The sequence below is a fragment of the Bactrocera tryoni genome, chromosome 2, assembly GCF_016617805.1.
Source record: "Bactrocera tryoni isolate S06 chromosome 2, CSIRO_BtryS06_freeze2, whole genome shotgun sequence".
Taxonomy (NCBI): Eukaryota; Metazoa; Arthropoda; class Insecta; order Diptera; family Tephritidae; genus Bactrocera; species Bactrocera tryoni.
The window spans coordinates 78278919-78291953 of record NC_052500.1 but is presented as its reverse complement, the minus strand read 5'-3'; the positions used below and the strand labels follow the sequence as shown (position 1 = coordinate 78291953).

The 13035-nt window shown below is 34.6% G+C and overlaps 1 protein-coding gene across 1 annotated transcript in view; it reads left to right on the top strand.

Annotated features, from left to right (window-relative positions):
- The window catches only part of LOC120768553, a 352878-nt gene that overhangs the window by 282709 nt on the left and 57134 nt on the right, over positions 1-13035 (top strand). Inside the window, exons 14-16 of the mRNA XM_040095297.1 lie at positions 3988-4170; positions 5432-5570; positions 12131-12340. Of these exons, the coding sequence (XP_039951231.1) occupies positions 3988-4170; positions 5432-5570; positions 12131-12340 (532 nt within the window). The remainder of the gene's footprint in view (positions 1-3987; positions 4171-5431; positions 5571-12130; positions 12341-13035) is intronic.

Here is a 13035-nt window from a genome sequence, read left to right as displayed (position 1 = left end):
CAAGCGGTAGTTGGTTGAAAGTTTTCTTTCTGAAACACAAAATCAGTTAACAGCGATGATAGTTTAATTTAGTAAACATCATTCTATTAATTTTCTCACCTTCGTAGATTCAAATGCACTCTATACAAATAAGAGTGATCGGAAATATTGAACTTAGTACTAATATAGAGCTCAATAAATCTGCGATACCTTAAACATGTCATTAGAAGAAAGACTTCTGGGCACCTAAATTTTAACAGATCCCTTCGGCAACAGAAAAATGTTTAGAAACAATAACAAAAAATCTCATCTCCAGAAATTTAGCATTTATTTGGTCCGATTAAGGCATGTCTATCAAGGTTAAGATCATTTTACCGCTGGGTCGAGCGGTACCATATTTGGGGTATTTTTAGAAGAGGAAACTGAGGGACTAACTCGCGTAATAACAGACAGACAAGGCCAATTGACTCAGCTCGACACGCTTATCATTTGAATCAACACTTTATAAGGTCTCCGAAGTTTCCTTCTAGGTGTTACAAATTTCATGATATCACCTGTTCAGGGAACAATAAGTAGCCTTACATGAAAGGGTTTAATATAGGTATACATGTACACTTTTTTCTTTTAGTGGAAAAATTATATAAGTTTGCATAACTTTTTTTCTGAACAGATAAAATTTAGCTTAGAACAAAAATAAAATTTGAAGGTTGCCACCCAATATATATAATGGGTTGTCAAAAAAGTCTTACGGTATTTTTATTGAATTTTTTTTTTTTTATTGATTTATGAATTTTTGATGACTCATGCCCAGCTCTTGACCGCTGCTACGGCTGCTACTATGCCGGTCTCTTTCGACCAATTCAGCGATTTTATCGCAATTTTCGACGACAGGCCTTCCGGAGCGTGGCGCATCTTCGACCACCTCTACACCAGAACGAAAACGTTGAAACCATCGTTGTGCGGTGGAAATGGAAACTGTATCGGGTCCATAAACTGCACAAATTTTATGGGCGGCTTGAGATGCATTTTTGTCTTCATCGTAGTAGTACTTTAAAATATGCCGTATTTTCTCTTTATTTAGCTTCATGTTTGCGATGCTATAACTCACGAACGACTTAAAAAAAACGACAATCAATCAAACACGTGTTAGCGCGTGAAATGAGCTTTCCAAAAAGGTATAGCATGACCCGATGCGACGAATAAAACTAGAACTACGCACTTTCAGCGCCAACTAGAGAAAATACCGCAAGACTTTTTTGACAACCTAAAATAATATTTACTACGATGTAAGTGTCCAGCTATACTAAAATTTGAAAACATTTACACCAGTTAATTTTAAAGGTTGCCACCCGTGTGAATAATTGCATTTTAACAAGTTGTCATGGAAAATATTTTAATACGAAGTGGATATCACTTAACAGAATTAAGATTTAAGGTCAGGCATTTAGTATGTTCGTATAATATTAAATAATTTCATAGGCTTAAGAAAAACATCAACCATCAAGATGAACATGTTACCCCCGTCTATAAATTTTTATCGGAAAATGGCTCAGATAAAAATCTTGTTAGTCTTGTTTAAAACAACTTTCTGGCGGACCCATCGAAGACAATTGTTACCATAAATTATTTTTGAAAGCTGCCACCCGTTTAAGAATTTGAATTCTTCCTCTTTTTTGGCGTAGACACCTATCGTTATTCTTGGCGCCAATTGGAGATTCAAAGTGTAGCCAGGTCCTTCTTCACCTCTGCTTCCCCCGGCGGGTACTGCGTCGAATACTTTCAGAGCTAGAGTATTATCGTCCATTCGAAAACCGTGACCTACCCAGCGTACTCGCCGTTTTTTAATTCGCTGAACCATGACAACGACGTGTCTCGTACAGCTCATCAATCCAACGAATGCGATATTCGCCGTGGCCAATGCGCAATAGACTATAAATCTTCCGCAGAACCTTTCTCTCGAAAACTCGTAACGGCCATGTCTCTGCACCATATAGCAGGACGGGAATTATGAGTGACTTTGCTTCTCAATTGCCTTGTCAGTCCGAAGTAGCACCTGTCGGCAAGAGTTATTCTGCGCTGGATATCCAGGCTGACATTGTTGGTGGTATTTACGCTGGTTCCAAGATAGACGAAATTATCTACGATTTCAAAGTTATGACTGTCAACAGTCACGTGAAAGCCAAGTCGCGAGTGCGAAGACTTCTTGTTTGATGTCAGGAGATATTTCGTCTTGCCCTCGTTCACTGCCAGACCCATTTGCTTTGCTTCCTTGTCCAGTCTGGTGAAAACAGAACTAACGGCGCGGGTGTTGAGGCCGATACGCCAGCAGCTGTACACTCTTAAAAAGGATGGTCCTGCTCGATTAAGTTATGCAGTTCCAATTATTTTCTCCAGCAGCAGATTGAAAAAGTCGCACAATAGGAAGTCGCCTCGTCTGAAAACTCGTTTGGTATCGAACGACTCGGAGAGGTCCTTCCCGATCCTGACGGAGCTTTTGGTATTGTTCAACGTCAGTTTTACAGCTTCGAAGAACTGGAGTGTGTCGGTTCTCTTGTCACGGGTCTATTCCAAGATTTGGCGCGTGGTGAATATCTGGTCAGCCACATTGATAAGGTCCAATCAGTTTGTTGACGGTGGGTTTTAATCTTTCACACAAAACGCTCGATAGAACCTTATATGCGATGTTGAGAAGACTTATCTCACTGTAGTTGGCGCAGATTGTGGGATCTCCCTTTTGGATTGGGCAGATTACACTTAAACTCCATTCGTTGGGCATGCTTTCGTCAGACCATATTTTACAAAGAAGCTGATGCATGCTCCTTATCAGTTCTTCGCCGCCATGTTTGAATAGCTCGGCCGGTAGTCCATCGGCCCCGCCGCTTGGTTTTCTTCAAAAGGGTCATTGCTATTCGAAGTTTTTCATGGTCATACCGCTTTCGTCGCGTCTTTTTCATCGACATCGATTGGGGAATCGGGTTCGCCATTGCTTGGTATTATGCTTTCACTGCCACTCAGCTGGCTGGAGAAGTGTTCCCTTCATAATATTAGTCTGCTCTGGGTATCAGTCACTAGATTACCTCTGAGAGTTCTACAAAAGTATGCTCCAGTTTTGAAACCTTCTGTTAATCGCCCCATCTTTTCGTTGAATTTTCGAGCATTACCCCTGTCTTGTTTAAGCTTTGCCGAAACATATTGATGAGATAAACTGAATTTTACTTTATATGGATTTTTTATTAGAAATTTTTTTCCTTGCAGTTTTAGTATTTTTGAATTCCAACATTCTTTTTAAAACTTAAGCTAAGCATAAAAATATTGAATCCTTCTCTAAAAACTCTCATCTAAATATTATGCGACTATTATAATCATACAGTGACAAATGTAATTGAATATGATCCAACTAAACTTGTAAATACATGAGACATGCATAAAATATGTGTATTGTGCTTAGCTACATATGTGGTCCACACATAAAATTAAAAAAACAAATACTTTCCATCAGCAAATAATAACAACTCAGAATTATTAATACAGTACAATAATAAAAACCACGAGTCATCGAAATAAAAAATCAAAAAAATAGTTATTTCCTAAATCTCGAATTTCAGAAATTTTAAATTTATTTGACAACAAAAAATGATATTATAGACGTCACAAATAGCAACAAAGACATAAAATATGTAAACCGAAAATATTAAAGTTCAAACTTTCAAACTTCATGACTTATTATTAAAAGAAATAAAAAAGAGCTAAAATTCGAACAGTAGATACGTTATCTAAATAAACCTAAAAATTAAAATGAAAATATGGCCATAACGACAATTTAAGAATATATATTGCATATGAATAGTGAAATAAAACTTTAGTAAAAGCAAAAATTTAACTAACCGAAATACTACACCTGTATTGCTGTCTTTCGCCAAAAACTAAACTGAACTTATGTTGAAATTGTTTACTTGAAAAATACGATTTTATGAAAAAGATACTTCTTTTTTTCAATTTTCCCCACAGCGATCCCAAAGAGTCCGATTACATACTGGCCTCACGCATTCTACAAACATGGCTCTTCCAATCGAACCGCTCCAACGATAATTTACGGGAACCACTCGATTTACCATTTGAGGCCGGCCATGTGGAGATCATATTTCAGCACGAAGTAGCACCGAAGGAGGGCGATTGGGTGGCCGTGTGTGGGTGAGTAAAATACAATAAAATCATGATTTGAGTTGCCAGCCATTACAAATTTTTATTTTGATATATTTATTAAAATATTGTAAATATCTATTAGAATATGGGTATCAAACTAGAAATTAGGGAGGCTTTCAGTTGAACATATTTTTGAAAAATGTGGCAATCTTTTTAATCATTTTTTTGAATTAAGAAATTTAAATAAATGATATAATATCAGTATGAGACAATATATGTTTATGACAATATCATATAAATTGAAGCCGTCCAAGGGGTTATAGAAGAGTCAAGAAAACTTTAATTTGTCTATTTTTTTAATAAATAAATAAGAATAGAAAATCAGAAGATAATCCACTCCCCATATAAGCGTACTGTTTAAAACTACTAAAATTGCGATAAATCCATAACGAGTTTATATGACAGCCGGGGTAAAAATTGAGCATTGGGAGTGGCACCGCCCACTTTTAGGTAAAATCGCATATCTTGGGACCCGACCAACCGATTCCGACTAAATTCGATACGTGACATCCTCTCACATTCGATGTCACATGTGTACAACATTGAATGGGAACAATTTTGCAGGCGACAATATTAATGTAGACAAATAAATAAATCCTTTTTTCAAAAAACGAGAATTCCTGTTATTTCAAAAAATAAAATACAAAAAGAAAGTTATTTCTTAGTTTGATATAATCGCTTAGATAAATAAATGGGGACCTTAGGTCTATTGTGCCCTTTTCTAAGTCACAAACACTCACTTAGCCCTAGTATAATTTCCAGTAGTAGGCGTTAGAAAATTCCAGGTTCTTTTTGGAAACATGGATTGCAGGGCCTTTATCCTACGCCTACAGACTGCTGTGCAGTCAATTAGAAGGTGTTCTGGAGTTTCAGGCTCCATGTCGCAGAATGTAACCTCTTAAGAACTATAGCATATTAAGAACTAACGGTATTTTTCAAACAGCTTTACACTTTTCCTTCGACTTTTATTAAGTAAATTTACTATATAAATATAATTCTGATATTGATACTCATGAAATAGATTATCACGAACGCGATGAAAATTATTTTTTCCATTGCATATTTATCTTTTTATTGAATTAATTGTGTGCGACACACGCAGGAAGTCTCAAATACTATTTTGATAATAAATAGTTTGTGATTTTATTACACCCATACATATGTATTTCGTTTTGATTCTGCAAGAAATCTGCCTAACATTGAATGAATGTGTAGAAATAATACTTTCTTCTTGTAATTCCTTTTGCAGTCATGACTACAAAGCTTCATTTGAGTCAACTTGGCGCTCGGATTTATGCATCACCAAGCATCTGATGGCGAATATAACGCGCTGTATATGTCCATTGTCCGGCACATACGTAGTCATGCTGACGAAACGTAACAATAATGTAAGTAACCACAGAAAAACAAGATAATTTATTTAAGAAGACGAGAAAAACATAAGAAAGTGTTTACACAAAGTTCTGATAGACACGAGGATTTTGAAAGAAAATATGAGTTTAAAGGGAAGATAAAAACGGAGGAGACATGTTTAATTTGAGAGTAGAAAATATTATATTTTATTTCGGTGTTCCATAATTGGTATTGAATTACAATAAGAATACTTCCAAATTGTTCATGCCAATTATATAATATAATATGTCACACAACTCTGACAAATAAATAGTGAATGCTGACTTAAAACTCCTTAACCCTCGAATATAAACACGAAGCATAGCGAATTAGACTAAAAAGTTAGGAAATGGACACATCAAAAATTTAAGTTAAAGATGAATAAGAGTAGCTGTGTGATAACGCAAATAGCAAAAAATTCCAGAAAAAATGTGCAAAAAAGGAAAGTAGTAAACCTCGAAAAGAAAAACCAACAAAAATGGAATAGAAAAACTACAGAGCCTGAGCTGAAATTATGATAAATATAACAACGCTTATGCGGTGCGCTGCCCTCTTTCTGTCAGCACACGTTTTACGGCAGCGCTGACTACCAGAAATCTTCCGGTTATTACTCTCACACATACCGAGATAAACTTTGCCAACCGACCGCTTTGAGTTTGTGGGCTAAAGTGGCATAAAGTGGTTGCCACGTAACATTGACTGCCACGTTTTTGTTGTCAAGGACAAACACTCAACTAGAAATTTAATGACTACATTTGGTAGATTGGGGCTAAACCTGGAAAGTGCAGAAAGCTTCACTTCCAACTAAAAAAATAAATATGGGATATTTAATGCAATAATAGGCGTTAGAAAATTCTGGAGGCTTTCAGCAAGTTGAGTGGTATTAAAAGTACTCAACTGAAATTTGAAAATTAAGTAGAGCGCAAAGAATATTGAATATTGAACATAGTAATAATAATATCGTATATGAAATTGAGAACATAGAAAGAAAAAAATACAATCTATATAACACATAGAATGAAGAATATACGAATATAAAATATATCGTGAATAATATGCGAGTAGTATATATTATAACATCGAACGCTGAGTAAGACACACAGTTTGTATAATTTAAGTTATACTTACTTATAAAATGTGGTATAAATGGCATAAAAAAGATAGAATATAAAATGTTGATTATAAATATAAAGCGTGGAGCATAGAGCATAGAACAAGGAATGTAAAACATTGCATTATAAATTTCTAAAAACATTTAGAGTGAGTTCAGTAAGCTAAGTGAAATGAAGAGTACTTAACTGAAATTTAAAGGTTGAATACATTGAATATTGAGTATAAAGTACAAAACTAATAATATAAAATATATCATAGAAAATATAGAAGACAGATTATGTATCATAGAATAGAAAAATATTAAATCTTCTGTGTAGAATTCAGAATGCTAAACATAGAATATAGAACGTAGAATATAAAAATAAGAAATATAACATATCGAATTCAGGACACCGAACATAAAACATAGAATATGTAACAAAAAATTTTGATCAAAATCCTTTTCAATAAAAATAAAGAGTGTGTACCTTGTTTGTGTAAAAACTCAGGACATCGAATATAAAACATAGAATATAGAAATCTTAGTTACACTATATTTAAAAATAACGGTTATGGACCTCAAACTAGAGAACATGAGCCATCGAACATAAAACATTAAACATCAACCATAGAACATAGAATTTTGTATTTTGAACTACAGCATATTCAAAAACAGCAATTAAATGTACTCAAGCTGAAATATAAAACATCGAGCAACTAAAATAAAGCATTTAATATAGAACATAGAATTTTGAATATTGCACTACAGCATATACAAAAACAACAATTACATATGCATCTGCTCACATTAGGATATAAAACATGAACCAACAAACATAAAGCATATTGACACATAACATAGAATTTTGCATTTCGAACTACAGCGTACTCAAACACAGCAATTGCATATGCATGTAATTAATTTAGAATATAAAACATTGACTAACGAAAATAAAACATTAAATTTGGAACATAGAATTTTTAATTAAAAAACAATAACAATTTGGTATTTATGGGTATTTGATAAATAATATACATACATGTACGTAACATTGAAAAACAAAGAACATCGAACATAAAACATAGAACTTAAATTTACAATTTTTTGCTTCAAAGGATAGAATAAGAACGCATTAGGACAAATTTTTAAAGGAGTATTACCTTCAAAATATAATATAGAACATTGAAAATTAAAAATAAACATAGAATTTAAGTTTAAAATGTTTTACCACACAGGATAAAATTGGAACACGCTGTGCAAAATTTTCAAAAGAATTTACCTTTGCTTATAATACATAGAACATTGAACATTAAACATTAAACATAAAACATAGAATTTAAATTTAAATTTAAAATGTTTACCTCAATGGCTAAAATTAGAGTACGATACGCAAAATGTTTAATGTAAAATAACATTGAAAATAAAACATAGAACATCGAACACTAAACATAAAACATAGAATTTAAATTTAAAATTTTTTACCACAAAAAAAAAAACTAGAAACGATACGCAAAATTGGTTACGTTTGTAACCACTTACTACCTGATAAGCCACCCCATACATACATACAAATGTGCTAGTTCACCAACATTACATTAATATTATTAAACCACTCACAGCGTAAGCAAAAAAAGCAAACTGAATACAAATGAAAAGTGAAAGCATCAAATCCTTTCGTTACCGCCCGAATTCATGATTTATGTATTTTAATGGTGTGTGTTTGTGTATTATATATTTGCAGCTGAGCAACAGCACACGTACTATACACATGTATGTACACAGCCATTAAGTGGCCTAGAGCAACCATTTGCTGCAAGGCAAGCCGAAGCACGTAATGCTCAGCGCTAAACTAGTGCCAGCACAAACAGACATATTAACTCGCTTTTTAGAGATTTTCATTTTAAAATACTCGCATGTACTTATAACTACACTAATGTACATGTATGTATGTGTGTGTGTGCGGCTTATGAGCACTTCCTGATTTACCCACAAAAAAGCCAACATTGTATTTGCAGCTGGTAGGCACTCACACACCCCACCTACTGCTGTAAGTCGAGCTCAGCTGCAGTTCGCTTAGCAACAACAACAACAATGAAAATAGCACTACTCAAAAATTCAGCTCACACAAATTTACTTGAGCCCAGCTATGCCAGAGCAACACGCTCGCCCACTCGGCACTTGCTCAGCTGCGTTTTGGTTTACACTGTGTGCGGCGAGCGCATGTTTTTTTTTGTTGTTGCTGGCCTTCATACTAACTTACTTTCGCTTTTTAGCCTTTAGCCTTGGCAGTAGCCGGCATAAAAGCTCATAAATTTTAATGCTTATTTCCGCTTCCTTAAATTTCAACTTCACGTACCCACACAGACACACACAGCCACACACCCACACTTGCAGGCACATTTATGGCTTTGACTTGTATTTGTTTTATGAATTTTAAAGCAACAACAGAAATATAAAAAAGTAGCACAAACAGCGACAAAAAAGATAAAAGTAATGTGGGACTACGCATAATAAAACAACTACAACAACAACGTTTTCTACTTTAAATTCACATTTCGTTTTTATTCTATTTTCACCATAACCTAAAACCGAAAGCGAAATTGAATTACCAAGTGAGTTATCCCAAATTGCAAATAATACACAAAGAAAATTATATGAAGATAGCGTGTTAAAGTAGCGGAAAATTCCAGACATAAGAGATAGTAAAACTTCTTGGAAAATATTTTCTTTTTTAGGAAAAATCTACTTGTGGTCCGAGCACAATGCATTTCCTTGGAAAGTGTAAGCAGTGTGAAAGTTTTGGTCAGACAGCCTTAAAAGCTAAACAAAATTTTTTTTTGGAGAAACTGCTTTTTAGATCTTCTCAATGTTATTGAGAAATCATATTCATTACTGCTTTGGGAATTTTTATTTTATGGCTAAAGAGTCTTCATGAATTATATTTTTGAAAATTTAAAGCAAATTGAAAAATCGTTTAAGGAAAGAGTTGATGGCTCAGTGTAGTATATAGTTGTGGTATAATCTCTTAAAAGTCAGAGCGCTATATTTTCATAAGAAGAATCCTATGTTAAGTGGTATAAGTGATATCGCATGACTTATGGCATCACACTCAGACCGTTTTGAATAGTGTTTTTTAGAACCATACCAAAAATTCATTAAGTTGGATATCAGTTATCGTCAAAATGCCCTGAACCTATCACAAATTTGCTTAGTCGTTTATTTTTATTGGTTAGTCAAAAAAGTTTTTTCGTATTTCTAATCAAATTTCAACTTTTTTTTATATTTATATTAAACTTTAATGAACCAAATATCTATTATTTTGGTTGACCATTTTTTGCCATTTTTCCGCTAGAAACATTATTTCATCAGTGTAAAACTTTTCTGGTTTCTCGGCGAAAAACTGCGACAAGTAATTTTCACAAGCCTCTCTTGAATCCAAATTTACTTCATTAATGGAGTTCTGCATTGACCAATCCAAATGGTAATCCGATGGTGCAAGTTCAGGGCTGTATGGTGGATGTAAAAAATTTCCCAGACAAGCCGCCCAGTTTTGCCGAGCCATCAAAGATGTGTGTGGTCTAGCGTTGTCCTGATGGAAGACGAAGCCCTTTCTGTCGATCAGTTCTGTGCGTTTTTTTCAATTGTTTTTTGCTTCAATCTCATCAGTTGTTGACAGTAAAATGTAGAATCAATCGTTCGACCAGGCTGGAGCAGCTCATAGTGGATGATTCCTTTCCAATCCCACCAAACACTCAGCCTAACCTTTCGAGGCGTCAAACCTGGTTTTGCGACCATTTGTTGAGCTTTACCACACTTGGACCATGATCTTTTTCGCACATCATTGTCGTATTTGTTCCACTTTTCATCTCCGTCTTTTTCGACTACTCAATATTTCTATTAATTTCAGATGCGAGGTGCTCTTTCTTTGATCTTGAAAAAGTGAGACACTCTAAGAAGAAGTGTTGAAATGTAACTAGCTCATTTTCTTCCAAATAGCTGATACAGCTGTTAAATCTTACCGTATGAATCCCGATCTGGCAGTGGCTAGTTAGAACTCCCACAACCAATGAAATATAAACCTTGCTGTGAGCGAAGCTCCCTAAAACTCTTCCGATTTATCCTAGGTCAAAAGGATTTTGCGACTGTACAGCTGCTGGTGGTTAGCCTACGCTTGCTGGGCTGGTCTGAGGTGCAGCGATTCAACAGCAAACTACAGGAGGCCAAAAGAGCCCCTACCCGTTCCCTTTCCATAGTTGTTGAGACTGAAATACCTGATCTAGCCAGCTCATCAGACTTACATTTTCCTGCAATACCGCTATGTTCAGGTATCCAAACCAGTCTAATCATAACATAACTTCATGCTAGAGATAAATAGTCTAAGCATCTCTTCACCAGTTTTGAGCACAAAGTCAACGAACTTAAAGCTAATATCGCTGCCCTACTATCGGAGTGAATAGTCACCACTTTGAAAGAGACTGAGCTGCGGAGCAGTAGATCTACTGCTACTTTGATGGCAGCAGAGGTAACTGCTTGGGTGACGCTGTATTGGTCAGGAAGCCTAAAACTCAAGTTGATGATAAGTTACCGACACTGTACATACATATACTTTCCCGCAAGCTTTCATGCATTCGTAAAAAAGCTTACCGCCCCTCTCCTCCAGCGCGTCTTCTCTTCCCACAACTCTGCTGCCAAAAGTGAAAATGTAGCAGACTAAAAAGACGTAATTTTTAGGAATTAAAAAAATTAAATATTTTTCTGGCTCCCACTCTATAGCAGATTCCGGTTTTCTCCCTGAATAGCACTTACAAAAAAATCACTTTACATGTATTGCATCCAATGACCTACGGACGGAAATCAAAAATATGTTGGTAATGCAGGGAGTGTTTAAAGAATGTTTACTAAAATGTTGATGGTTTTTGGATTGCGAAATCGATTTTCGATCAAATCTAAAACAGGTAGATAGTTGTATGGTGAACTTTATATAGAACATGCTCAAACAATGTTATAGAAAATGGTCGGGTCATTTGTCTCCGATTAACCAGTCAAGCAAATTAAAAGAAAATATAGTTTATAAAAAAACGCTTGAACTATAAACTGATGGAGCTGATTGAACTGAAAAACTAATGTAGCCCTTAAAGGCTGTAACACCAAAATACTTGAAATATTGATTAAAAGTTTTAGTATGTAACTTTCAAAGGAATAAACTATCGATAATTAGAACAAAGTATTTTAATTTCACACAAGGAGTGTTCCTTAAAAACCTCTAAGGTGCATCTTAAAAAATTTTTGTAATCCAATTATCAATAAGATATAATATAAGATAAATAAGATAAATTTAAGATTTCTTAATTTAAAAATGGTAAATATATAAAAAAATTGAGTTTAAGCAATATTTCAGATTTATCTTTTCTATTCAAAATATTTCTCTCACACTAATTTTCTATTTTTCTCCATTCCTTTCAGTCGCAACCCGTTTCACACACACAACGCCCACTTTTCGTGATTATCAGCTGCGCCTGTGGTTTACTGCAGTCCTGTTCGGCTTTTCTCATACTACTGCCGATTTGGTTTAACCGCAAATGTGCAATAACTTTTCTGAAAATGCAATTTTGTATCTCCACATCAAGTATAATGATCATTTTCTTGCTGGGATTCCTGAAAATGTTGCCGGAGGTGAGTATTTTTTTTTGCTTCAATTATTATTTTTTAATATGGGTACAACAAATATTTGTGCAATGAAAGAATTGAAGAAGACTTCTAAATCTTACCCGAAATTTTCATTGCTTGAGAGTTCGGGAAATAAATTTCCTATTGTATTTGCCTTTCAGAATCTTAAGTTCTACAAAAGTATGACATGTAATAAAATGGACTTGGCAATCATAAATACATACACTCAGACCAGAGATAAAAACTGGTCCCAGTAGTAAAAAGGGTGATCCCCAACCTAGAGGAAGCTTTCTGCTTTGCTTTTTCCTGGGTTGACTTGATCTTCTTTCATATCGTGGAGCTGCCAAAGAAATAAAAACGATTAGTTTATGTAACTCACTGCGGAGAATCTGATCTTCATTCCATTCCATTCATTCATTCATATGTACCTATGTATGTATAACGCTGTCCAACATGACGTAGAAAGTGTTTCTTCAGAATTTAATTTTTTTTGCTGCAATATTCTTTAATTTTTTCATGTAGCTCGTTTCCGTGTTTTTTTTTCTTGCTGGTAGTAAGATCGCTCGACATGCTCCGAATTTTCTGCAACAATTTTGAATTTATTATAAATTGATTTTCACTGGTCGCGCAAATCTACAAGAAGTCTTACTAGCGTCGATGGTTGGATTGATCTCTTAAAGAAAGCATTTACTTTCATTGAT